The sequence below is a fragment of the Scyliorhinus torazame genome, chromosome 4 (assembly GCF_047496885.1).
Source record: "Scyliorhinus torazame isolate Kashiwa2021f chromosome 4, sScyTor2.1, whole genome shotgun sequence".
In the NCBI taxonomy this organism is placed as follows: Eukaryota; Metazoa; Chordata; class Chondrichthyes; order Carcharhiniformes; family Scyliorhinidae; genus Scyliorhinus; species Scyliorhinus torazame.
In genome coordinates, this window is record NC_092710.1 from 84371858 (window position 1) to 84397998 (window position 26141).

General features: G+C 55.9%; 1 protein-coding gene across 3 annotated transcripts in view; it reads left to right on the plus strand.

Annotated features, from left to right (window-relative positions):
- The first annotated feature begins 281 nt into the window (after nt 1-281).
- Nucleotides 282-26141, plus strand: part of pea15 (proliferation and apoptosis adaptor protein 15) — a 126215-nt gene continuing 100355 nt past the window's right edge. The window contains exon 1 of one of the 3 annotated variants that reach the window (XM_072498334.1): nt 282-509. In XM_072498334.1, the coding sequence (XP_072354435.1) occupies nt 297-509 (213 nt within the window). In that variant the 5' untranslated portion in view covers nt 282-296. Of the gene's footprint in view, nt 510-1523; nt 1545-7327; nt 7475-26141 lie in introns of those variants that run through there. The other 2 variants (XM_072498336.1, XM_072498338.1) reach the window with 2 other exon arrangements.

The following is a 26141-nucleotide window of genomic DNA, read 5'->3' on the forward strand; positions in this document are numbered from 1 at the left end:
TCTGTGTGTGTGAATCTGTGTGTGTGTGAATCTGTGTGAGTGTGTGTGAATCTGTGTGTGTGTGTGAATCTGTGTGTGTGTGTGTGAATCTGTGTGAGTGTGTGTGTGAATCTGTGTGTGTGTGTGTGTGAATCTGTGTGTGTGTGAATCTGTGAGTGTGTGTGAATCTGTGTGTGTGTGTGAATCTGTGTGAGTGTGTGTGTGAATCTGTGTGTGTGTGTGTGAATCTGTGTGTGTGTGAATCTGTGTGTGTGTGTGTGAATCTGTGTGTGTGTGCCTCTCTCTCTCTAAACCTGATGTCATTGAACAGACATTTCACCCTGCTTCTCTTTCTGCCGAGACAGGCTGTACCCAATGATTTTAGTTGTCTCCGCCCCCTGGCTGCTCCAGTCGAAGGGGAGGAGGAGGAAGCTGAGCTGAAATCAGAGGGCTGGGTAAAGTGCGGACAGGAGGAGGGGAGGCTCTCTCGCAGGCACAGCAGCAGCAGCAATCTCCCATCCCCACATCTGGTAAGATTCAAACCTGCTCTCCACTAGCTCCACTGTAACTCAGCCCATCCTTCCCTCCATCCAATTCTCACCCTCTAGCTATCCAAATCTCCTCTTCACTTTCTAGCCCCCTCAGTCTCTCTCTCTCTGTCTCCCTCTCCCTCAGTCTCTCTCTCTCTCTCTCCCTCAGTCTCTATCACTCTTTCCTTCTCGCTATCTCCATCTCTCTCTGCCCGTATCTCTCTCTCTCTGTCCCTCTGTCTGTCTCTCTCGCTGTCTGTCTGTCTCTCTCTCTCTCTCGCTGTCCGTCAGTTTCTCTCTCTCCCTGTCTGTCTGTCTGCCTCTCTCTCTCTGTCCCTCTGTCTCTCTCTCTCTCGCTGTCAGTCTGTCTCTCTCGCGGTCTGTGTGTGTCTCTCTCTCTCGCTGTCTGTCTCTCTCTCTGTTCCTCTGTCTCTCTCTCTCGCTGTCTGTCTCTCTCTCTCTCTCTCTCTCTCTGTCCCTCTGTCTCTCTCTCTCTCTGTCCCTCTGGTCTCTCTCTCTCTCGCTGTCTGTCTCTCTCTCTGTCCCTCTGTCTCTCTCTCTCTCTGTCTCTGTCCCTCTGTCTCTCTCTCTCTGTCTCTGTCCCTCTGTCTCTCTCTCTCTGTCACTCTGTCTCTCTTTTTGTTGCTGCTTATCTCTCGCTCCCTGCCTCTTTCTGTCTGTCTCTCTCCCTATGTCTATCACGCTATGTCTCTCCCTGTCTGCCTCTATGTCTGTCTCACTCTCTCTGTCTGACTCCTGCGTCCTCTCTCTCTCCATCTTTCTCTCTGTCTCTCTCTCTCTGTTTCTCTCTCTCCCCCGCTTCTTTCTCTCTCTCTATTTCTTTCTCTGTCACTCCCTCTGTCTCTCCCTCCGTCTCTTTCACAATCTCTCTCTCTCTCTCTGACCCTCTCTCATCCTAAACTGACAACACAGTCTGGTGATGTGGTGATGATGTGGGGGTGGGGAGGGGATGTTCGAGATGGAGGAACAGCAGGGAGCTGCTGTTTCCGTCAGTGACATTCCGCTGGGATGTCGGTGAGTTGGTGAGGAGACGGGGAGGGTGGGGATGTGGGGAGGGCAGAGAGGGGAGGGAATGTGGTTGGGACAGGGGGATTGAGGGGGTGTCGAGGGGACAGAGAGGAGGGAGGTGAGGAGGGACTGCGAGGGGAAGGGCAATGTAGGGGAGACAGGTTCAGGGGGTATGAAAAGGGGCAGCGAGGGGGATGAGATGGGGAGGGGCAGCAAGGGGGAGAGAAGGGGATCTGGGGGGACGGAGATGGAGAGGGATGTGGAGGGGGCGACAAGGGGGAGGGGGTGCGGGGGGAGGGGGAGGGGGTGTGGGGGAGAGGGGAGGGGTGTGGGGGAGAGGGGGTGGGGGAGAGGGGGAGGGGTGTGGGGGAGAGGGGGAGGGGGGTGTGGGGGAGAGGGGGAGGGGGTGTGGGGGAGACGGGGGAGAGGAGGGTGTGTGGGGGAGAGGGACGGTGTGTGGGGGAGAGGGAGGGGTGTGGGGAGAGGGAGGGGTGTGTGGGGGAGAGGGAGGGGGTGTGGGGGAGACGGGGAGAGGGAGTGTGTGTGGGGGGAGAGGGGGAGGGGGTGTGAGGGGGAGGGGGGGAGACGGGGAGAGGAGGAGGGGGTGTGGGGAGACGGGGAGAGGAGGGTGTGTGGGGGGAGGGAGGGTGTGTGGGGAGACGGGGAGGGGGAGGGGGTGTGGGGGAGACGGGGAGGGGGAGGGGTGTGGGGGAGACGGGGAGAGGGAGGGGGTGTGGGGGGGGAGGGGTATGGGAGGTGGGGGTGTGGGGGAGAGGTGGGGAGGGGGTGTGGGGGAGAGGGAGAGGGGGAGGGGGTGTGGGGGAGAGGGAGGGGGTGTGGGGGAGACGGGGAGGGGTGTGGGGGAGACAGGGAGGGGGAGGGGGTTGTGGGGGAGACGGGGAGAGGAGACGGGGAGGGGGTGTGGGGGAGACGGGGAGGGGGTGTAGGGGAGACGGGGAGGGGGTGAAGGGGAGACGGGAGAGGGAGGGTGTGTGGGGGAGGGGAGAGGGTGTGTGGGGGAGGGGGAGGGGGTATGGGGGAGATGGGGGTGTGGCGAGAGATGGGGAAGGGGTGTGGGGGAGAGGGGGAGGGGGAGGAGGTGTGGGGGAGATGGGGAGGGAGGGGTGTGGGGGGGAGACGGGGAGACGGGGAGGGGGAGTCGGGGAGGGGAAGGGGGTGGGGGGAGACGGGGAGGGGAAGGGGGTGGGGGGGAGACGGGGAGGGAGGAGGGGGTGTGGGGGGAGACGGGGAGGGGAAGGGAGTGTGGGGGGAGGGGGAGGAAGGGATGGGGAGGGGGTCTGGGGGAGGGGGTGAGGGGGACACGGGGAGGGGGTGTGGGGGGAGGGGGAGGGGTGTGGGGAGGGGGGGTGCGGGGGGAGACGGGGAGGGTGTGTGGAGGAGACGGGGAGGGGGAGGGGGATGGTGTGTGGGGGAGGGGGTATGGGGGTGACGGGGGGTGTGGGGGAGAGACGGGGAGGGGTGTGGGGGAGATGGGGAGGGGGAGGGGGTGTGGGGGGAGACGGGGAGGGGGAGAGGGTGTGGGGGAGGGGGTATGGGGGAGACGGGGGTGTGGGGAGAGACGGGGAGGGGGTGTGGGGGAGAGGGGGAGGAGGTGTGGGGAAACGGGGAGGGGGTGTGGGGGGGAGGGGGTGTGGGGGGGAGGGGGTGTGGGGGGGACGGGAGAGGGAGACGGGGAGGGGGAGGAATTGGGAGGGAGAGGGGGGTGTGGGGGACACGGGGAGGGGGGTGTAGGGGAGACGGGGAGAGGGAGGGTGTGTGGGGGATGGGAGGGGGTATGGGGGAGTTGAGTGTGTGGGGGAGAGGTGTGGGGGGAGTCGGGGAGGGGGAGGGGTGTGGGGGGAGACGGGGAGGGGAAGGGGGTGGAGGGAGATGGTGGGGGAGACTGGGAGAGGGAGGGGGTGTGGGGGAGGTGGTGTGGGGGAGAGGGGAGAGGGTGTGGGGGGAGAAAGGAAGGAGAGGGGGTGTGGGGGAGACGGGGAGGGGATGGGGAGGGGGTCTGGGGGAGATGGGGAGGGGGTGTGGGGGACACGGGGAGGGGGTGTGGGGGGAGACGGGGGTGTGGGGGGAGACGGGGGTGTGGGGGGAGACGGGGGGTGTGGGGGGAGACGGGGAGGGGGAGGGTGTGTACGGTGGAGACGGGGAGGGGGTGTGGGGAGGGGGAGAAGGGAAGGGGAGAGGGTGTGGGGAGATGAGGGGAGGGGATTGTGGGGGAAACAGGGTGGGGGAGGGGATTGTGAGGGAGACGGGGAGGGGGAGGGGATTGTGGGGGAGACAGGTAGGGAAGGGGATTGTGGCGGAGACGGGGAGGGGGAGGCGATTGTTGGGGAGGCGGGGAGGGGGAGGCGATGTGGGGGAAGACGGGAGGGGATTGTGGGGGAGACGGAGGGGGAGGGGATTGTGGGGGAGACAGGGAGGGGGTGTAGGGGAGATGGGGAGGGGGTGTGGGGGAGAGGGAGGGGGTGTGGGGAGAGGGAGGGGTTGTGGGGGAGAGGTGTGGGGGAGAGGGGGAGGAGGTGTGGGGGAGTCGGGGGAGGGGAGGGGTGTGGGGGGAGTCGGGGAGGGGGAGGGGTGTGGGGGGGAGACGGGGAGGGAAGGGGAAGTGGGGGGAGAGGGGGGAGATGGGGAGGGAGAGGGGGTGTGGGGGGAGACGGAGAGGGGAGGGGATGGGGAGGGGTCTGGGGGGGGGGGGGGTGTGGGGGACACGGGGAGGGTGTGTGGGGGAGACGTGGAGGGGGGAGGGTGTGTGGGAGGGGGATGGTGTGTGGGGGAGGGGGTATGTGGGAGACGGGGGTGTGGGGGAGACGGGGGTGTGGGGGAGAGACGGGGGGGTGTGGAGGGGGAGGGGTTGTGGGGAGGAGGGGGAGGGGGTGTGGGGGGAAACGGTGAGAGGGTGTGAGGGAGACGGGGAGAGGGAGGGGGTGTGGAGGAGACGGGGAGGGGGTGTGGGGGAGAGGGGGAGGGAGTGTGGGGGAGACTGGAGTGGGAGTGTGTGTGGGGGGAGGGGGTGTGGGGGAGAGGGGGAGGGGGTGTGGGGGAGAGGGGGGAGGGGGTGTGGGGGGAGACGGGGAGGGAAGGGGTGGGGGGAGACAGGGAGGGAGAGGGGTGTGGGGGGGAGACGGAGATGGGGAGGGGATGGGGAGGGGGTCTGGGGGAGATGGGGAGGGGGTGTGGGGGACACGGGGAGGGGGAGGGTGTGTAAGGGGGAGGCGGTGTGGGGAGGGCGAGGAGTTGTGGGGGAGAAGGGAAGGGGAGGGGGTGTGGGGAGATGAGGGGAGGGGATTGTGGGGGAAACAGGGTGGGGGAGGGGCTTGTGAGGGAGACGGGTGAGGGGGAGGGGATTGTGGGGGAGACAGGTTGGGGGAGGGGATTGTGGGGGAGACGGGGAGGGGGAGGTGATTGTTGGGGAGATGGGGAGGCGATTGTGGGGGAGACGGGAGGGGGAGGCGATTGTGGGGGAGAGGATTGTGGGGGAGACGGGGAGGGGGAGGGGATTGTGGGGGAGACAGGAGGGGGAGGGGATTGTGGGGAGACAGGGAGGGGGAGGGGATTGTGGGGGAGATGGGGAGGGGGAGGGGATTGTGGGGAGACGGGGAGGGGGAGGGGATTGTGGGGGAGACAGGGAGGGGGAGGGGATTGTGGGGGAGATGGGGAGGGGGAGGGGATTGTGGGGGAGACGGAGGGGATTGTGGGGGAGACGGAGGGGGAGGGGATTGTGGGGGAGATGTGGAGGGGGAGGGGATTGTGGGGGAGACGGAGGGGGAGGTGATTGTGGGGGAGATGTGGAGGGGGAGGGGATTGTGGGGGTGATGGGGGGGGAGGGGATTGTGGGGGAGACAGGAAGATGGGGGGAAATGTATGGAGGGACAGTGAGGGTGAGGGAGCTGTGGGGAGACAGGATGGAGAGGCAGTTGAATGGAGGGGTTGATAGAGGGGGAGATGACTAGGAGTGGCTAGGAGTTGTGGAGGGATGTGCAGGGACGGGATGTGCAGGTGAGATAGAGAAGGATGTGTGGCGGACCGGGCAAGGTGATGGTGAATTTGGGGGTGTACAGTGGGGAGGGAGATGTGGGGGGGACAATGAGGGGGAGAGAAATGTGTGGGGCGGGGTGGGGATGTGGAGGGAAATGTCTCTATCTCTCAGTGCCTTTCCCTCAGTCTCTCTCTCTCTCTGTCTCTCACTGTCTCTCTCTTTCAGTCTGTCTTTCTCTCTCTCTCTCCCACTGTCTCTCTCTCTCTCTCTCTTTCAGTCTGTCTTCCTCTCTCTCTCTCTCTCTCTTTCAGTCTATCTTCTTCTCTCTCTCTCTCTCTCTGTCACTCTCTCTCTTTCAGTCTGTCTTTCTCTCTCTCTCTCTCTTTCAGTCTGTCTTCCTCTCTCTCTCCCACTGTCTCTCTCTTTCAGTCTGCCTTCCTCTCTCTCATTGTCACTCTCTCTCTTTCAGTCTATCTTCTTCTCTCTCTCTCTCTCCCACTGTCTCTCTCTCTTTCAGTCTGTCTTTCTCTCTCTCTCTCTCTCTCTTTCAGTCTGTCTTCGTCTCTCTCTCTCTTTCAGTCTGTCTTCCTCTCTCTCTCTCTCTCCCACTGTCTCTCTCTCTCTTTCAGTCTGTCTTCCTCTCACAGTCTCTCACTGTCTCTCTCTCTCTTTCAGTCTGTCTTCCTCTCTCTCTCTCACTGTCTCTCTCTTTCAGTCTGTCTTCCTCTCTCTCTCTCTCTCTCTCCCATTGTCTCTCTCTCTCTCTTTCAGTCTGTCTTCCTCTCTCTCTCTCTCTCACTGTCTCTCTCTCTCTTTCAGTCTGTCTTCCTCTCTCTCTCTCTCTCTCCCATTGTCTCTCTCTCTCTCTTTCAGTCTGTCTTCCTCTCTCTCTCTCTCCCACTGTCTCTCTCTCTCTCTTTCAGTCTGTCTTCCTCTCTCTCTCACTAACTCTCTCTTTCAGCCTGTCATCCTCTCTCTCTCTCACTGTCTCTCTCTCTCTTTCAGTCTGTCTTCCTCTCTCTGTCTCTCTCTCCCACTGTCTCTCTTTCAGTCTGTCTTCTCTCTCTCTCTCCCACTGTCTCTCTCTCTTTCAGTCTGTCTTCCTCTCTCTCTCTCTCCCACTGTCTCTCTCTCTCATTCAGTCTGTCTTCCTCTCTCTCTCTCTCCCACTGTCTCTCTCTCTCTCATTCAGTCTGTCTTCCTCTCTCTCTCTCTGTCTCTCACTCTGTTTCCCTGTCTCTGTCTGTGACTCTTTCTCTCTCTTCCTTTCTGGTTGCCTCTCTGCCTCGCTCGCTCTCTGTCCCTTTTTCTGTTTTTGTCCCTCTTTTCTCTGTCTCAGAATCACAGAATTGAGAATAATCCAGCACAGGAGAGGCCCTTCGGCCCATCGAATCTGCACAGACGCATGAAAAACACCTGAGCTGCCGACCTAATCCCATTTACCAGCCTTTGGCCCATAGCCAAGTGCTCATCCAGGTACATTTTAAAGGATGTGAGGCAACCGGCCCCTACCACCCTCCCAGGCAGTGCATTCCAGACCCTCATCACCCTCTGGGGAAAAATATTTTTCCTCAAATCCCCCCCTGAACCTCCTGCCCCTCAACTTGAACTTGTGTCCCCCCTCGGAACTGACCCTTCAACTAAGGGGAACAGCTGTTCCCTATCCACGCCCCTCGTAATCTTGTTCACCTCGATCAGGTCACCCCTCAGTCTCTGCTCCAGTGAAAACAACCCAAGCCTATCCAACCTCTCTTCATAACTTAAATGTTCCACCCCAGGCAACATACTGGTGAATCGCCTCTGCACCCGCTCCAGTGCAATCACATCCGGCCTATAATGTGGTGACCAGAATTGCGCACAGTGCTCCAGCTGTGGCCTCACCAAAGTTCCACACAATTCCAACATGACTTCCCTGCTTATGTAACCGAGGCCTCGATTGATAAAGGCAAGTGTCTTCTCTCATGCTGTTTCTCTCTCTATCGCTCTCTCTGATTCTCTCTCTCTTGTTTTCTCTTCCTCTATCCTGCCCCTCTCTCTGCCCTTCTCTCTGTCTCTCCCTCTGCTTCTCTGTCTCTCTCTCTCTCTCTGCCTCTCTCTCGCTCTCTGTCTGTCTCGCTGTTTCTTTCCCTCCCTTCACGTTGTCCCAGTTTAACCCGCGATCGTTTACTCCCTGGGTGAAGAGGATGTTGATCAGGTATCTGTGTGATCAGCCAGTTCAAAGTCTCTGAGCAGAATCACGAAGTGAGTCTGTGAGGGGGACAGTTCTAAACAAGGGGAGAGACTGGGCCTGAATGCAGACCCGTCCAATCTCCCAGTACCCACTCAAACTGGCACTGCCCTCTCCTACCCTGCCCTGCTGAGTTCTTTATTCAGGAAGAGAGCTGATATCATCAAGGGAAGCTGTTTTCTCGATGTCTCTGTCTCCAGCTCTCACTGTCTCCTTCTCTCTTTCTGCCTCCTTCCCGTGCTCTCTCTCACTCTCCCTGCCGACCAGGATGTGACTGTACTGGAGAGGGTGCAGAGGAGATCCACCAGGATGTTCTCGGGCTGGAGCCTTTCAGCTATGAAGAAGCTGGGGTTGTTTTCCTCGGGGCAGAGAAAGCTCAGGGGGACCTGACTGAGGTGTACAAAACTATAAGGGTCATAGATAGGGTGGATAGGAAGGAACATTTCCCCTTGGTAGAGGGTCCAATAACCAGAGGGCATAGATTTAAGGTTAGGGGCAGGAGATTCCGAGGGGATTAGAGGGAAACCTTTTCTCCCAGAGGGTGGTGGGAATCTGGAACTCGCTGCCTGAAAGGGTGGTAGAGGCAGGAACCCTCACAACATTTAAGATGAGCGCTGGAAATGTGATTAGAACAGACAGGCGCTTGATGGCCAGCGGCAGACATGATGGGCGAAGTGCCTCTTGAAGTGTAAAACTCTATTGTTATGATTATGACGCTCTCTCCCTCTCTCTGTCCCTCTCTGTCTCTCTCTCACTGTCCCTCTGTCTCTCTCTCACTGTCCCTCTCTGTCTCTCTCTGTCTCTCTCTCACTGTCCCTCTCTGTCTCTCTCTCACTGTCCCTCTGTCTCTCTCTCACTGTCCCTCTCTCACTGTCCCTCTGTCTCTCTCTCACTGTCCCTCTCTGTCTCTCCCTCTCACTGTCCCTCTGTCTCTCTCTCACTGTCCCTCTGTCTCTCTCTCTCACTGTCCCTCTCACTGTCCCTCTCTGTTTCTCCCTCTATCTGTCCCTCTGTCTCTCTCTCACTGTCCCTCTGTCTCTCTCTCACTGTCCCTATCTGTCTCTCTCTCACTGTCCCTCTCACTGTCCCTCTCTCACTGTCCCTCTCACTGTCCCTCTCAGTTTCTCCCTCTATTTGTCCCTCTGTCTCTCTCTCACTGTCCCTCTGTCTCTCTCTCACTGTCCCTCTCTATGTCCCTCTCTGTCTCTCTCTCACTGTCCCTCTCTCTGTCCCTCTCTCACTGTCTCTCTCTCACTGTCCCTCTCTGTCTCTCTCTCACTGTCCCTCTCTGTCTCTCTCTCACTGTCCCTCTGTCTCTCTCTCACTGTCCCTCTCACTGTCCCTCTCTGTCTCTCTCTCACTGTCCCTCTGTCTCTCTCTCACTGTCCCTCTGTCTCTCTCTCACTGTCCCTCTCTGTCTCTCTCTCTCTGTCTCTCTCTCACGGTCCCTCTGTCTCTCTCTCACTGTCCCTCTCTGTCTCTCTCTCACTGTCCCTCTCTGTCTCTCTCTCTCTCACTGTCCCTCTGTCTCTCTCTCACTGTCCCTCTCTGTCTCTATCTCACTGTCCCACTTTGTCTCTCTCTATCTGTCTCTCTCTCACTGTCCCTCTGTCTCTCTCTCACTGTCCCTCTCTGTCTCTCTCTCACTGTCCCTCTCTGTCTCTCTCTCACTGTCTCTCTCTCACTGTCCCTCTCTGTCTCTCTCTCTCTGTCTCTCTCTCACTGTCCCTCTCTCACTGTCCCTCTCTCACTGTCCCTCTCTCACTGTCCCTCTCTGTCTGTCTCTCTCTCACTGTCCCTCTCTGTCTCTCTCTCTCTGTCTCTCTCTCACTGTACCTCTCTGTCTCTCTCTCACTGTCTCTCTCTCACTGTCCCTCTCTGTCTCTCTCTCTCTGTCTCTCTCTCACTGTCCCTCTCTCACTGTCCCTCTCTCACTGTCCCTCTCTCACTGTCCCTCTCTGTCTGTCTCTCTCTCACTGTCCCTCTCTGTCTCTCTCTCTCTGTCTCTCTCTCACTGTCCCTCTGTCTCTCTCTCACTGTCCCTCTGTCTCTCTCTCACTGTCCCTCTCTGTCCCTCTCTCACTGTCTCTCTCTCACTGTCTCTCTCTCACTGTCTCTCTCTCTCTCTCTCACTGTCCCTCTCTCACTGTCCCTCTCTCACTGTCTCTCTCTCACTGTCTCTCTCTCACTGTCCCTCTCTCACTGTCTCTCTCACTGTCTCTCTCACTGTCTCTCTCACTGTCTCTCTCACTGTCCCTCTGTCTCCCTCTCACTGTCCCTCTGTCTCTCTCACTGTCCCTCTCTGTCTCTCTCTCACTGTCCCTCTGTCTCTCTCTCACTGTCCCTCTCTCTCTGTCTCTCTCTCTCTCTGTCGCTCTCTGTCTCTCTCTCACTGTCCCTCTGTCTCTCTCTCACTGTCCCCCTGTCTCTCTCTCACTGTCCCTCTGTCTCTCTCTCACTGTCCCTCTCACTGTCCCTCTCACTGTCCCTCTCTGTCTCTCCCTCTTTCTGTCCCTCTCTGTCTCTCCCTCTTTCTGTCCCTCTCTGTCTCTCTCTCACTGTCCCTCTCTGTCTCTCTCTCACTGTCCCTCTCTGTCTCTCTCTCACTGTCCCTCTCTGTCTTTCCCTCTCTCTGTCCCTCTCTGTCTCTCTCTCACTGTCCCTCTCTGTCTCTCTCTCACTGTCCCTCTCTGTCTCTCTCTCACTGTCCCTCTCTGTCTCTCTCTCACTGTCCCTCTGTCTCTCTCTCACTGTCCCTCTCTCACTGTCCCTCTGTCTCTCTCTCTCACTATCCCTCTGTCTCTCTCTCTCACTGTCCCTCTGTCTCTCTCTCACTGTCCCACTCTGTCTCTATCTCACTGTCCCACTCTGTCTCTCTCTCTCTGTCTCTCTCTCACTGTCCCTCTGTCTCTCTCTCACTGTCCCTCTGTCTCTCTCTCACTGTCCCTCTCTGTCTCTCTCTCACTGTCCCTCTCTCACTGTCCCTCTGTCTCTCTCTCACTGTCCCTCTGTCTCTCTCTCACTGTCTCTCTCTCACTGTCTCTCTGTCTCTCTCTCACTGTCCCTCTGTCTCTCTCTCACTGTCCCTCTCTGTCTCTCTCTCTCTGTCTCTCTCTCACTGTCCCTCTGTCTCTCTCTCACTGTCCCTCTCTGTCTCTCTCTCACTGTCCCTCTCTGTCTCTCTCTCTCTCACTGTCCCTCTGTCTCTCTCTCACTGTCCCTCTCTGTCTCTATCTCACTGTCCCACTCTGTCTCTCTCTCTCTGTCTCTCTCTCACTGTCCCTCTGTCTCTCTCTCTCTGTCTCTCTCTCTCTGTCTCTCTCTCTCTGTCTCACTCTCTCTGTCTCTCTCTCACTGTCCCTCTCTGTCTCTCTCTGTCTGTGTCTCTCTCTGTCTGTCTCTCTCTCTCTGTCTCTCTCTCACTGTCCCTCTGTCTCTCTCTCACTGTCACTCTGTCTGTCTCTCACTGTCCCTCTGTCTCTCTCTCACTGTCCCTCTCTGTCTCTCTCTCACTGTCTCTCTGTCTCTCTCTCACTGTCCCTCTCTCACTGTCCCTCTCTCACTGTCTCTCTCTCACTGTCTCTCTCTCACTGTCCCTCTCACTGTCCCTCTCACTGTCCCTCTCACTGTCCCTCTGTCTCTCTCACTGTCCCTCTCTGTCTCTCTCTCACTGTCCCTCTGTCTCTCTCTCACTGTCCCTCTCTCTCTGTCTCTCTCTCTCTCTGTCGCTCTCTGTCTCTCTCTCACTGTCCCTCTGTCTCTCTCTCACTGTCCCCCTGTCTCTCTCTCACTGTCCCTCTGTCTCTCTCTCACTGTCCCTCTCACTGTCCCTCTCTGTCTCTCCCTCTTTCTGTCCCTCTCTGTCTCTCCCTCTTTCTGTCCCTCTCTGTCTCTCTCTCACTGTCCCTCTCTGTCTCTCTCTCACTGTCCCTCTCTGTCTCTCTCTCACTGTCCCTCTCTGTCTTTCCCTCTCTCTGTCCCTCTCTCTGTCCCTCTCTCACTGTCCCTCTCTGTCTCTCTCTCACTGTCCCTCTCTGTCTCTCTCTCACTGTCCCTCTGTCTCTCTCTCACTGTCCCTCTCTGTCTCTCTCTCATTGTCCCTCTCTCTTTGTCTCTCTCTTTGTCTCTCTCTCACTGTCTCTCTCTCACTGTCCCTCTGTCTCTCTCTCACTGACCCTCTCACTGTCCCTCTCTCACTGTCCCTCATTCACTGTCCCTCATTCACTGTCCCTCTGTCTCTCTCTCACTGTCCCTCTGTCTCTCTCTCACTGTCCCTCTCTCACTCTCACTGTCCCTCTCTCACTGTCCCTCTGTCTCTCTCTCTCACTATCCCTCTGTCTCTCTCTCTCACTGTCCCTCTGTCTCTCTCTCACTGTCCCTCTCTGTCTCTCTCTCTCTGTCTCTCTGTCTCTCTCTCACTGTCCCTCTGTCTCTCTCTCACTGTCCCTCTCTGTCTCTCTCTCTCTGTCTCTCTCTCACTGTCCCTCTGTCTCTCTCTCACTGTCCCTCTCTGTCTCTCTCTCACTGTCCCTCTCTGTCTCTCTCTCTCTCACTGTCCCTCTGTCTCTCTCTCACTGTCCCTCTCTGTCTCTATCTCACTGTCCCACTCTGTCTCTCTCTCTCTGTCTCTCTCTCACTGTCCCTCTGTCTCTCTCTCTCTGTCTCTCTCTCACTGTCCCTCTCTGTCTCTCTCTGTCTGTGTCTCTCTCTGTCTGTCTCTCTCTCTCTGTCTCTCTCTCACTGTCCCTCTGTCTCTCTCTCACTGTCACTCTGTCTCTCTCTCACTGTCCCTCTGTCTCTCTCTCACTGTCCCTCTCTGTCTCTCTCTCACTGTCCCTCTCTCACTGTCTCTCTCTCACTGTCTCTCTGTCTCTCTCTCACTGTCCCTCTCTCACTGTCCCTCTCTCACTGTCTCTCTCTCACTGTCCCTCTCACTGTCCCTCTCACTGTCCCTCTGTCTCTCTCACTGTCCCTCTCTGTCTCTCTCTCACTGTCCCTCTGTCTCTCTCTCACTGTCCCTCTCTCTCTGTCTCTCTCTCTCTCTGTCGCTCTCTGTCTCTCTCTCACTGTCCCTCTGTCTCTCTCTCACTGTCCCCCTGTCTCTCTCTCACTGTCCCTCTGTCTCTCTCTCACTGTCCCTCTCACTGTCCCTCTCTGTCTCTCCCTCTTTCTGTCCCTCTCTGTCTCTCCCTCTTTCTGTCCCTCTCTGTCTCTCTCTCACTGTCCCTCTCTGTCTCTCTCTCACTGTCCCTCTCTGTCTCTCTCTCACTGTCCCTCTCTGTCTTTCCCTCTCTCTGTCCCTCTCTCTGTCCCTCTCTGTCTCTCTCTCACTGTCCCTCTCTGTCTCTCTCTCACTGTCCCTCTCTGTCTCTCTCTCACTGTCCCTCTCTGTCTCTCTCTCACTGTCCCTCTCTGTCTCTCTCTCACTGTCCCTCTCTGTCTCTCTCTCATTGTCCCTCTCTCTTTGTCTCTCTCTTTGTCTCTCTCTCACTGTCTCTCTCTCACTGTCCCTCTGTCTCTCTCTCACTGACCCTCTCACTGTCCCTCTCTCACTGTCCCTCTGTCTCTCTCTCTCACTATCCCTCTGTCTCTCTCTCTCACTGTCCCTCTGTCTCTCTCTCACTGTCCCTCTCTGTCTCTCTCTCTCTGTCTCTCTCTCACTGTCCCTCTGTCTCTCTCTCACTGTCCCTCTCTGTCTCTCTCTCACTGTCCCTCTCTGTCTCTCTCTCTCTCACTGTCCCTCTGTCTCTCTCTCACTGTCCCTCTCTGTCTCTATCTCACTGTCCCACTCTGTCTCTCTCTCTCTGTCTCTCTCTCACTGTCCCTCTCTGTCTCTCTCTGTCTGTGTCTCTCTCTGTCTGTCTCTCTCTCTCTGTCTCTCTCTCACTGTCCCTCTGTCTCTCTCTCACTGTCACTCTGTCTCTCTCTCACTGTCCCTCTCTGTCTCTCTCTCACTGTCCCTCTCTCACTGTCTCTCTCTCACTGTCTCTCTCTCACTGTCTCTCTGTCTCTCTCTCACTGTCTCTCTCTCACTGTCCCTCTCACTGTCCCTCTCACTGTCCCTCTCACTGTCCCTCTCACTGTCCCTCTCACTGTCCCTCTCACTGTCCCTCTCACTGTCCCTCTCACTGTCCCTCTCACTGTCCCTCTGTCTCTCTCACTGTCCCTCTCTGTCTCTCTCACTGTCCCTCTGTCTCTCTCTCACTGTCCCTCTGTCTCTCTCTCACTGCCCCTCTCTGTATCTCTCTCTCTGTCTCTCTCTCACTGTCCCTCTCTGTCTGTCTCTCTCTCACTGTCCCTCTCTGTCTCTCTCTCTCTGTCTGTCTCTCTCTCTGTCGCTCTCTCTGTCGCTCTCTCACTGTCCCTCTGTCGCTCTCTCACTGTCCCTCTGTCTCTCTCTCACTGTCCCTCTGTCTCTCTCTCACTGTCCCTCTGTCTCTCTCTCACTGTCCCTCTCTGTCTCTCTCTCACTGTCCCTCTGTCTCTCACTCTCACTGTCCCTCTCAGTCTCTCCCTCCCTGTCCCTCTCTGTCTCTCTCTCTCTCACTGTCCCTCTGTCTCTCTCTCACTGTCCCTCTCTGTCTCTATCTCACTGTCCCACTCTGTCTCTCTCTCTCTGTCTCTCTCTCACTGTCCCTCTGTCTCTCTCTCACTGTCCCTCTGTCTCTCTCTCACTGTCCCTCTCTGTCTCTCTCTCACTGTCCCTCTCTCACTGTCCCTCTGTCTCTCTCTCACTGTCCCTCTGTCTCTCTCTCACTGTCCCTCTGTCTCTCTCTCACTGTCTCTCTCTCACTGTCTCTCTCACTGTCCCTCTGTCTCTCTCTCACTGTCCCTCTGTCTCTCTCTCAATGTCCCTCTCCGTCTCTCTCTCTCTGTCTCTCTCTCACTGTCCCTCTGTCTCTCTCTCACTGTCCCTCTCTGTCTCTCTCTCACTGTCCCTCTCTGTCTCTCTCTCTCTCACTGTCCCTCTGTCTCTCTCTCACTGTCCCTCTCTGTCTCTATCTCACTGTCCCACTCTGTCTCTCTCTCTCTCTGTCTCTCTCACTGTCCCTCTGTCTCTCTCTCTCTGTCTCTCTCTCACTGTCCCTCTGTCTCTCTCTCACTGTCACTCTGTCTCTCTCTCACTGTCCCTCTCTGTCTCTCTCTCACTGTCCCTCTCTCACTGTCTCTCTCTCACTGTCTCGCTCTCACTGTCTCTCTGTCTCTCTCTCACTGTCCCTCTCTCACTGTCCCTCTCTCACTGTCTCTCTCTCACTGTCCCTCTCACTGTCCCTCTCACTGTCCCTCTCACTGTCCCTCTCACTGTCCCTCTGTCTCCCTCTCACTGTCCCTCGGTCTCTCTCACTGTCCCTCTCTGTCTCTCTCTCACTGTCCCTCTGTCTCTCTCTCACTGTCCCTCTGTCTCTCTCTCACTGCCCCTCTCTGTATCTCTCTCTCTGTCTCTCTCTCACTGTCCCTCTCTGTCTGTCTCTCTCTCACTGTCCCTCTCTGTCTCTCTCTCTCTGTCTGTCTCTCTCACTGTCCCTCTGTCTCTCTCTCACTGTCCCTCTGTCTCTCTCTCACTGTCCCTCTGTCTCTCTCTCACTGTCCCTCTCTGTCTCTCTCTCACTGTCCCTCTGTCTCTCTCTCTCACTGTCCCTCTCAGTCTCTCCCTCCCTGTCCCTCTCTGTCTCTCGCTCACTGTCCCTCGCTCACTGTCCCTCGCTCACTGTCCCTCGCTCACTGTCCCTCGCTCACTGTCTCTCTCTCACTGTCCCTCTGTCTCTCTCTCACTCTGTCTCTCTCTCACTGTCTCTCTCTCACTGTCCCTCTCTCACTGTCTCTCTGTCTCTCTCTCACTGTCCCTCTGTCTCTCTCTCACTGTCTCTCTGTCTCTCTCACTGTCTCTCTGTCTCTCTCACTGTCTCTCTGTCTCTCTCTCTCTGTCTCTCTGTCTCTCTCTCACTGTCTCTCTCTCACTGTCCCTCTGTCTCTCTCTCACTGTCTCTCTCTCACTGTCTCTCTCTCTCACTGTCCCTCTCACTGTCTCTCTCTCACTGTCTCTCTCTCTTTGCCTCTCTCTCTTTGTCTCTCTCTCTCACTGTCTCTCTCACACTGTCTCTCTCTCACTGTCTCTCTGTCTCTCTCTCTCACTGTCCCTCTGTCTCTCTCTCTCACTGTCTCTCTGTCTCTCTCTCACTGTCCCTCTGGCTCTCTTTCACTGTCTCTCTCTCACTGTCCCTTTGTCTCTCTGTCTCTCTCTCTCACTGTCTCTCTCTCACTGTCCCTCTGTCTCTCTCTCACTGTCCCTCTGTCTCTCTCTCACTGTCCCTCTGTCTCTCTCTCTCTGTCCCTCTGTCTCTCTCTCAATGTCTCTCTCTCACTGTCTCTCTGTCTCTCTCTCACTGTCTCTCTGTCTCTCTCTCACTGTCCCTCTGTCTCTCTCTCACTGTCCCTCTGTCTCTCTCTCTCGGTCTTTCTCTCACTGTCCCTCTCACTGTCCCTCTCACTGTCCCTCTCACTGTCCCTCTCACTGTCCCTCTCACTGTCCCTCTCACTGTCCCTCTGTCTCTCTCTCGGTCTCTCTCTCACTGTCCCTCTCACTGTCCCACTGTCACTCTCTCACTGTCCCTCTGTCTCTCTCTCACTGTCCCTCACTGTCCCTCTCTGTCTCTCTCTCTCACTGTCTCTCTCTCACTGTCCCTCTGTCTCTCTCTCTCACTGCCCCTCTCTGTCTCTCGATCTCAGTCTCTCTCTCACTGTCCCTCTGTCTGTCTCTCACTGTCCCTCTCTGTCTCTCTGTCTCTCTCTCACTGTCCCTCTGTCTCTCTCTCACTGTCTCTCTCTCACTGTCTCTCTCTCACTGTCTCTCTCTCATTGTCCCTCTGTCTCTCTCTCACTGTCCCTCTGTCTCTCTCTCACTGTCCCTCTCTGTCTCTCTCTCTCACTGTCCCTCTCTCACTGTCCCTCTCACTGTCTCTCTCACTGTCCCTCTGTCTCTCTCTCACTGTCCCTCTGTCTCTCTCTCACTGTCCCTCTGTCTCTCTCTCACTGTCCCTCTGTCCCTCTCTCACTGTCCCTCTCTCACTGTCCCTCTCTCACTGTCCCCCTCTCACTGTCCCTCTCTCACTGTCCCTCTCTCACTGTCCCTCTGTCTGTCTCTCACTGTCCCTCTCTGTCTCTCTGTCTCTCTCTCACTGTCCCTCTGTCTCTCTCTCACTGTCTCTCTCTCACTGTCTCTCTCTCACTGTCTCTCTCTCATTGTCCCTCTGTCTCTCTCTCACTGTCCCTCTGTCTCTCTCTCACTGTCCCTCTGTCTCTCTCTCACTGTCCCTCTCTGTCTCTCTCTCTCACTGTCCCTCTCTCACTGTCCCTCTCACTGTCCCTCTCACTGTCTCTCTCACTGTCTCTCTCTCACTGTCCCTCTGTCTCTCTCTCACTGTCCCTCTGTCTCTCTCTCACTGTCCCTCTGTCCCTCTCTCACTGTCCCTCTCTCACTGTCCCTCTCTCACTGTCCCTCTCTCACTGTCCCTCTCACTGTCCCTCTCTCACTGTCCCTCTCACTGTCTCTCTGTCTCTCTCTCACTGTCCCTCTGTCTCTCTCTCACTGTCTCTCTGTCTCTCTCTCTCTCTGTCTCTCTCTCACTGTCCCTCTGTCTCTCTCTCTCACTGTCTCTCTCTCACTGTCTCTCTCTCTCACTGTCTCTCTCTCTCACTGTCTCTCTCTCACTGTCTCTCTCTCACTGTCTCTCTCTCACTGCCTCTCTCTCTTTGTCTCTCTCTCACTGTCTCTCTCACACTGTCTCTCTCTCACTGTCTCTCTGTCTCTCTCTCTCACTGTCCCTCTGTCTCTCTCTCTCTCACTGTCTCTCTGTCTCTCTCTCACTATCCCTCTGGCTCTCTTTCACTGTCTCTCTCTCACTGTCTCTCTGTCTCTCTCTCACTGTCCCTCTGTCTCTCTCTCACTGTCTCTCTCTCACTGTCCCTCTGTCTCTCTCTCACTGTCCCTCTGTCTCTCTCTCACTGTCTCTCTGTCTCTCTCTCTCTCTGTCTCTCTCTCACTGTCCCTCTGTCTCTCTCTCACTGTCCCTCTGTCTCTCTCTCACTGTCTCTCTCTCACTGTCTCTCTCTCTCACTGTCCCTCTCACTGTCTCTCTCTCTCACTGTCCCTCTGTCTCTCTCTCTCACTGTCTCTCTGTCTCTCTCTCACTGTCCCTCTGGCTCTCTTTCACTGTCTCTCTCACTGTCCCTTTGTCTCTCTGTCTCTCTCTCTCACTGTCTCTCTCTCACTGTCCCTCTGTCTCTCTCTCACTGTCCCCCTGTCTCTCTCTCACTGTCCCTCTCTGTCTCTCTCTCTCTCTCTCACACTGTCCCTCTGTCTCTCTCTCACTGTCCCTCTCTGTCTCTCTCTGTCTGTGTCTCTCTCTGTCTGTCTCTCTCTCTCTGTCTCTCTCTCACTGTCACTCTGTCTCTCTCTCACTGTCCCTCTGTCTCTCTCTCACTGTCCCTCTCTGTCTCTCTCTCACTGTCCCTCTCTCACTGTCTCTCTCTCACTGTCTCTCTGTCTCTCTCTCACTGTCCCTCTCTCACTGTCCCTCTCTCACTGTCCCTCTCTCACTGTCCCTCTCTCACTGTCCCTCTCTCACTGTCCCTCTCTCACTGTCCCTCTCACTGTCCCTCTCACTGTCCCTCTCACTGTCCCTCTCACTGTCCCTCTCACTGTCCCTCTGTCTCTCTCACTGTCCCTCTCTGTCTCTCTCTCACTGTCCCTCTGTCTCTCTCTCACTGTCCCTCTCTCTCTGTCTCTCTCTCTCTCTGTCGCTCTCTGTCTCTCTCTCACTGTCCCTCTGTCTCTCTCTCACTGTCCCCCTGTCTCTCTCTCACTGTCCCTCTGTCTCTCTCTCACTGTCCCTCTCACTGTCCCTCTCTGTCTCTCCCTCTTTCTGTCCCTCTCTGTCTCTCCCTCTTTCTGTCCCTCTCTGTCTCTCCCTCTTTCTGTCCCTCTCTGTCTCTCTCTCACTGTCCCTCTCTGTCTCTCTCTCACTGTCCCTCTCTGTCTCTCTCTCACTGTCCCTCTCTGTCTTTCCCTCTCTCTGTCCCTCTCTGTCTCTCTCTCACTGTCCCTCTCTGTCTCTCTCTCACTGTCCCTCTCTGTCTCTCTCTCACTGTCCCTCTCTGTCTCTCTCTCACTGTCCCTCTCTGTCTCTCTCTCATTGTCCCTCTCTCTTTGTCTCTCTCTCTTTGTCTCTCTCTCACTGTCCCTCTGTCTCTCTCTCACTGACCCTCTCACTGTCCCTCTCTCACTGTCCCTCATTCACTGTCCCTCATTCACTGTCCCTCATTCACTGTCCCTCTGTCTCTCTCTCACTGTCCCTCTGTCTCTCTCTCACTGTCCCTCTCTCACTCTCACTGTCCCTCTCTCACTGTCCCTCTGTCTCTCTCTCTCACTATCCCTCTGTCTCTCTCTCTCACTGTCCCTCTGTCTCTCTCTCACTGTCCCTCTCTGTCTCTCTCTCTCTCACTGTCCCTCTGTCTCTCTCTCACTGTCCCTCTGTCTCTCTCTCACTGTCCCTCTCTGTCTCTATCTCACTGTCCCACTCTGTCTCTCTCTCTCTGTCTCTCTCTCACTGTCCCTCTGTCTCTCTCTCTCTGTCTCTCTCTCACTGTCCCTCTCTGTCTCTCTCTGTCTGTGTCTCTCTCTGTCTGTCTCTCTCTCTCTGTCTCTCTCTCACTGTCCCTCTGTCTCTCTCTCACTGTCACTCTGTCTCTCTCTCACTGTCCCTCTCTGTCTCTCTCTCACTGTCCCTCTCTCACTGTCTCTCTCTCACTGTCTCTCTGTCTCTCTCTCACTGTCCCTCTCTCACTGTCTCTCTCTCACTGTCCCTCTCACTGTCCCTCTCACTGTCCCTCTCACTGTCCCTCTCACTGTCCCTCTCACTGTCCCTCTGTCTCTCTCACTGTCCCTCTCTGTCTCTCTCTCACTGTCCCTCTGTCTCTCTCTCACTGTCCCTCTGTCTCTCTCTCACTGCCCCTCTCTGTATCTCTCTCTCTGTCTCTCTCTCACTGTCCCTCTCAGTCTGTCTCTCTCTCACTGTCCCTCTCTGTCTCTCTCTCTCTGTCTGTCTCTCTCTCTGTCGCTCTCTGTCTCTCTCTCACTGTCCCTCTGTCTCTCTCTCACTGTCCCTCTGTCTCTCTCTCACTGTCCCTCTCTGTCTCTCTCTCACTGTCCCTCTGTCTCTCTCTCTCACTGTCCCTCTCAGTCTCTCCCTCCCTGTCCCTCTCTGTCTCTCTCTCTCTCACTGTCCCTCTGTCTCTCTCTCACTGTCCCTCTCTGTCTCTATCTCACTGTCCCACTCTGTCTCTCTCTCTCTGTCTCTCTCTCACTGTCCCTCTGTCTCTCTCTCACTGTCCCTCTGTCTCTCTCTCACTGTCGCTCTCTGTCTCTCTCTCACTGTCCTTCTCTCACTGTCCCTCTGTCTCTCTCTCACTGTCCCTCTGTCTCTCTCTCTCACTGTCTCTCTCTCACTGTCTCTCTCTCACTGTCCCTCTGTCTCTCTCTCACTGTCCCTCTGTCTCTCTCTCAATGTCCCTCTCTGTCTCTCTCTCTCTGTCTCTCTCTCACTGTCCCTCTGTCTCTCTCTCACTGTCCCTCTCTGTCTCTCTCTCACTGTCCCTCTCTGTCTCTCTCTCTCTCACTGTCCCTCTGTCTCTCTCTCACTGTCCCTCTCTGTCTCTATCTCACTGTCCCACTCTGTCTCTCTCTCTCTGTCTCTCTCTCACTGTCCCTCTGTCTCTCTCTCTCTGTCTCTCTCTCACTGTCCCTCTGTCTCTCTCTCACTGTCACTCTGTCTCTCTCTCACTGTCTCTCTCTCACTGTCTCTCTGTCTCTCTCTCACTGTCCCTCTCTCACTGTCTCTCTCTCACTGTCCCTCTCACTGTCCCTCTCACTGTCCCTCTCACTGTCCCTCTCACTGTCCCTCTGTCTCCCTCTCACTGTCCCTCGGTCTCTCTCACTGTCCCTCTCTGTCTCTCTCTCACTGTCCCTCTGTCTCTCTCTCACTGTCCCTCTGTCTCTCTCTCACTGTCCCTCTGTCTCTCTCTCACTGCCCCTCTCTGTATCTCTCTCTCTGTCTCTCTCTCACAGTCCCTCTCTGTCTGTCTCTCTCTCACTGTCCCTCTCTGTCTCTCTCTCTCTGTCTGTCTCTCTCTCTGTCGCTCTCTGTCTCTCTCTCACTGTCCCTCTGTCTCTCTCTCACTGTCCCTCTGTCCCTCTGTCTCTCTCTCACTGTCCCTCTCTGTCTCTCTCTCACTGTCCCTCGCTCACTGTCCCTCGCTCACTGTCCCTCGCTCACTGTCCCTCGCTCACTGTCCCTCGCTCACTGTCCCTCGCTCACTGTCCCTCGCTCACTGTCCCTCGCTCACTGTCCCTCGCTCACTGTCCCTCGCTCACTGTCCCTCGCTCACTGTCCCTCGCTCACTGTCCCTCGCTCACTGTCCCTCGCTCACTGTCTCTCTCTCACTGTCCCTCTGTCTCTCTCTCACTCTGTCTCTCTCTCACTGTCTCTCTGTCTCTCTCTCACTGTCTCTCTGTCTCTCTCTCACTGTCCCTCTGTCTCTCTCTCACTGTCTCTCTCTCACTGTCTCTCTGTCTCTCTCTCACTGTCTCTCTCTCACTGTCTCTCTCTCACTGTCTCTCTCTCACTGTCTCTCTCTCTCACTGTCCCTCTCACGGTCTCTCTCTCACTGTCTCTCTCTCTTTGCCTCTCTCTCTTTGTCTCTCTCTCACTGTCTCTCTCTCACTGTCTCTCTCACACTGTCTCTCTCACACTGTCTCTCTCACACTGTCTCTCTCACACTGTCTCTCTGTCTCTCTCTCTCACTGTCCCTCTGTCTCTCTCTCTCACTGTCTCTCTGTCTCTCTCTCACTGTCCCTCTGGCTCTCTCTCACTGTCTCTCTCTCACTTTCCCTTTGTCTCTCTGTCTCTCTCTCTCACTGTCTCTCTCTCACTGTCCCTCTGTCTCTCTCTCACTGTCCCTCTGTCTCTCTCTCTCTGTCCCTCTGTCTCTCTCTCTCTGTCTGTCCCTCTGTCTCTCTCTCAATGTCTCTCTCTCTCTGTCTCTCTCTCACTGTCTCTCTGTCTCTCTCTCACTGTCTCTCTTTCTCTCTCTCTGTCCCTCTGTCTCTCTCTCTGTCCCTCTGTCTCTCTCTCTCGGTCTTTCTCTCACTGTCCCTCTCACTGTCCCTCTCACTGTCCCTCTCACTGTCCCTCTCACTGTCCCTCTCACTGTCCCTCTTTCTCTCTCTCGGTCTCTCTCTCGGTCTCTCTCTCACTGTCCCTCTCACTGTCCCACTGTCACTCTCTCACTGTCCCTCTGTCTCTCTCTCACTGTCCCTCACTGTACCTCTCTGTCTCTCTCTCTCACTGTCTCTCTCTCACTGTCCCTCTGTCTCTCTCTCACTGTCCCTCTGTCTCTCTCTCTCACTGTCCCTCTGTCCCTCTCTCACTGTCCCTCTCTCACTGTTCCTCTCTCACTGTTCCTCTCTCACTGTCCCTCTCTGTCTCTCCCTCTTTCTGTCCCTCTCTGTCTCTCCCTCTTTCTGTCCCTCTCTGTCTCTCTCTCACTGTCCCTCTCTGTCTCTCTCTCACTGTCCCTCTCTGTCTCTCTCTCACTGTCCCTCTCTGTCTTTCCCTCTCTCTGTCCCTCTCTGTCTCTCTCTCACTGTCCCTCTCTGTCTCTCTCTCACTGTCCCTCTCTGTCTCTCTCTCACTGTCCCTCTCTGTCTCTCTCTCACTGTCCCTCTGTCTCTCTCTCACTGTCCCTCTCTCACTGTCCCTCTGTCTCTCTCTCTCACTATCCCTCTGTCTCTCTCTCTCACTGTCCCTCTGTCTCTCTCTCACTGTCCCACTCTGTCTCTATCTCACTGTCCCACTCTGTCTCTCTCTCTCTGTCTCTCTCTCACTGTCCCTCTGTCTCTCTCTCACTGTCCCTCTGTCTCTCTCTCACTGTCCCTCTCTGTCTCTCTCTCACTGTCCCTCTCTCACTGTCCCTCTGTCTCTCTCTCACTGTCCCTCTGTCTCTCTCTCACTGTCTCTCTCTCACTGTCTCTCTGTCTCTCTCTCACTGTCCCTCTGTCTCTCTCTCACTGTCCCTCTCTGTCTCTCTCTCTCTGTCTCTCTCTCACTGTCCCTCTGTCTCTCTCTCACTGTCCCTCTCTGTCTCTCTCTCACTGTCCCTCTCTGTCTCTCTCTCTCTCACTGTCCCTCTGTCTCTCTCTCACTGTCCCTCTCTGTCTCTATCTCACTGTCCCACTCTGTCTCTCTCTCTCTGTCTCTCTCTCACTGTCCCTCTGTCTCTCTCTCTCTGTCTCTCTCTCTCTGTCTCTCTCTCTCTGTCTCACTCTCTCTGTCTCTCTCTCACTGTCCCTCTCTGTCTCTCTCTGTCTGTGTCTCTCTCTGTCTGTCTCTCTCTCTCTGTCTCTCTCTCACTGTCCCTCTGTCTCTCTCTCACTGTCACTCTGTCTGTCTCTCACTGTCCCTCTGTCTCTCTCTCACTGTCCCTCTCTGTCTCTCTCTCACTGTCTCTCTGTCTCTCTCTCACTGTCCCTCTCTCACTGTCCCTCTCTCACTGTCTCTCTCTCACTGTCTCTCTCTCACTGTCCCTCTCACTGTCCCTCTCACTGTCCCTCTCACTGTCCCTCTGTCTCTCTCACTGTCCCTCTCTGTCTCTCTCTCACTGTCCCTCTGTCTCTCTCTCACTGTCCCTCTCTCTCTGTCTCTCTCTCTCTCTGTCGCTCTCTGTCTCTCTCTCACTGTCCCTCTGTCTCTCTCTCACTGTCCCCCTGTCTCTCTCTCACTGTCCCTCTGTCTCTCTCTCACTGTCCCTCTCACTGTCCCTCTCTGTCTCTCCCTCTTTCTGTCCCTCTCTGTCTCTCCCTCTTTCTGTCCCTCTCTGTCTCTCTCTCACTGTCCCTCTCTGTCTCTCTCTCACTGTCCCTCTCTGTCTCTCTCTCACTGTCCCTCTCTGTCTTTCCCTCTCTCTGTCCCTCTCTCTGTCCCTCTCTCACTGTCCCTCTCTGTCTCTCTCTCACTGTCCCTCTCTGTCTCTCTCTCACTGTCCCTCTGTCTCTCTCTCACTGTCCCTCTCTGTCTCTCTCTCATTGTCCCTCTCTCTTTGTCTCTCTCTTTGTCTCTCTCTCACTGTCTCTCTCTCACTGTCCCTCTGTCTCTCTCTCACTGACCCTCTCACTGTCCCTCTCTCACTGTCCCTCATTCACTGTCCCTCATTCACTGTCCCTCTGTCTCTCTCTCACTGTCCCTCTGTCTCTCTCTCACTGTCCCTCTGTCTCTCTCTCACTGTCCCTCTCTCACTGTCCCTCTGTCTCTCTCTCTCACTATCCCTCTGTCTCTCTCTCTCACTGTCCCTCTGTCTCTCTCTCACTGTCCCTCTCTGTCTCTCTCTCTCTGTCTCTCTGTCTCTCTCTCACTGTCCCTCTGTCTCTCTCTCACTGTCCCTCTCTGTCTCTCTCTCTCTGTCTCTCTCTCACTGTCCCTCTGTCTCTCTCTCACTGTCCCTCTCTGTCTCTCTCTCACTGTCCCTCTCTGTCTCTCTCTCTCTCACTGTCCCTCTGTCTCTCTCTCACTGTCCCTCTCTGTCTCTATCTCACTGTCCCACTCTGTCTCTCTCTCTCTGTCTCTCTCTCACTGTCCCTCTGTCTCTCTCTCTCTGTCTCTCTCTCACTGTCCCTCTCTGTCTCTCTCTGTCTGTGTCTCTCTCTGTCTGTCTCTCTCTCTCTGTCTCTCTCTCACTGTCCCTCTGTCTCTCTCTCACTGTCACTCTGTCTCTCTCTCACTGTCCCTCTGTCTCTCTCTCACTGTCCCTCTCTGTCTCTCTCTCACTGTCCCTCTCTCACTGTCTCTCTCTCACTGTCTCTCTGTCTCTCTCTCACTGTCCCTCTCTCACTGTCCCTCTCTCACTGTCTCTCTCTCACTGTCCCTCTCACTGTCCCTCTCACTGTCCCTCTGTCTCTCTCACTGTCCCTCTCTGTCTCTCTCTCACTGTCCCTCTGTCTCTCTCTCACTGTCCCTCTCTCTCTGTCTCTCTCTCTCTCTGTCGCTCTCTGTCTCTCTCTCACTGTCCCTCTGTCTCTCTCTCACTGTCCCCCTGTCTCTCTCTCACTGTCCCTCTGTCTCTCTCTCACTGTCCCTCTCACTGTCCCTCTCTGTCTCTCCCTCTTTCTGTCCCTCTCTGTCTCTCCCTCTTTCTGTCCCTCTCTGTCTCTCTCTCACTGTCCCTCTCTGTCTCTCTCTCACTGTCCCTCTCTGTCTCTCTCTCACTGTCCCTCTCTGTCTTTCCCTCTCTCTGTCCCTCTCTCTGTCCCTCTCTGTCTCTCTCTCACTGTCCCTCTCTGTCTCTCTCTCACTGTCCCTCTCTGTCTCTCTCTCACTGTCCCTCTCTGTCTCTCTCTCACTGTCCCTCTCTGTCTCTCTCTCACTGTCCCTCTCTGTCTCTCTCTCATTGTCCCTCTCTCTTTGTCTCTCTCTTTGTCTCTCTCTCACTGTCTCTCTCTCACTGTCCCTCTGTCTCTCTCTCACTGACCCTCTCACTGTCCCTCTCTCACTGTCCCTCTGTCTCTCTCTCTCACTATCCCTCTGTCTCTCTCTCTCACTGTCCCTCTGTCTCTCTCTCACTGTCCCTCTCTGTCTCTCTCTCTCTGTCTCTCTCTCACTGTCCCTCTGTCTCTCTCTCACTGTCCCTCTCTGTCTCTCTCTCACTGTCCCTCTCTGTCTCTCTCTCTCTCACTGTCCCTCTGTCTCTCTCTCACTGTCCCTCTCTGTCTCTATCTCACTGTCCCACTCTGTCTCTCTCTCTCTGTCTCTCTCTCACTGTCCCTCTCTGTCTCTCTCTGTCTGTGTCTCTCTCTGTCTGTCTCTCTCTCTCTGTCTCTCTCTCACTGTCCCTCTGTCTCTCTCTCACTGTCACTCTGTCTCTCTCTCACTGTCCCTCTCTGTCTCTCTCTCACTGTCCCTCTCTCACTGTCTCTCTCTCACTGTCTCTCTCTCACTGTCTCTCTGTCTCTCTCTCACTGTCCCTCTCACTGTCCCTCTCACTGTCCCTCTCACTGTCCCTCTCACTGTCCCTCTCACTGTCCCTCTCACTGTCCCTCTCACTGTCCCTCTGTCTCTCTCACTGTCCCTCTCTGTCTCTCTCACTGTCCCTCTGTCTCTCTCTCACTGTCCCTCTGTCTCTCTCTCACTGCCCCTCTCTGTATCTCTCTCTCTGTCTCTCTCTCACTGTCCCTCTCTGTCTGTCTCTCTCTCACTGTCCCTCTCTGTCTCTCTCTCTCTGTCTGTCTCTCTCTCTGTCGCTCTCTCTGTCGCTCTCTCACTGTCCCTCTGTCGCTCTC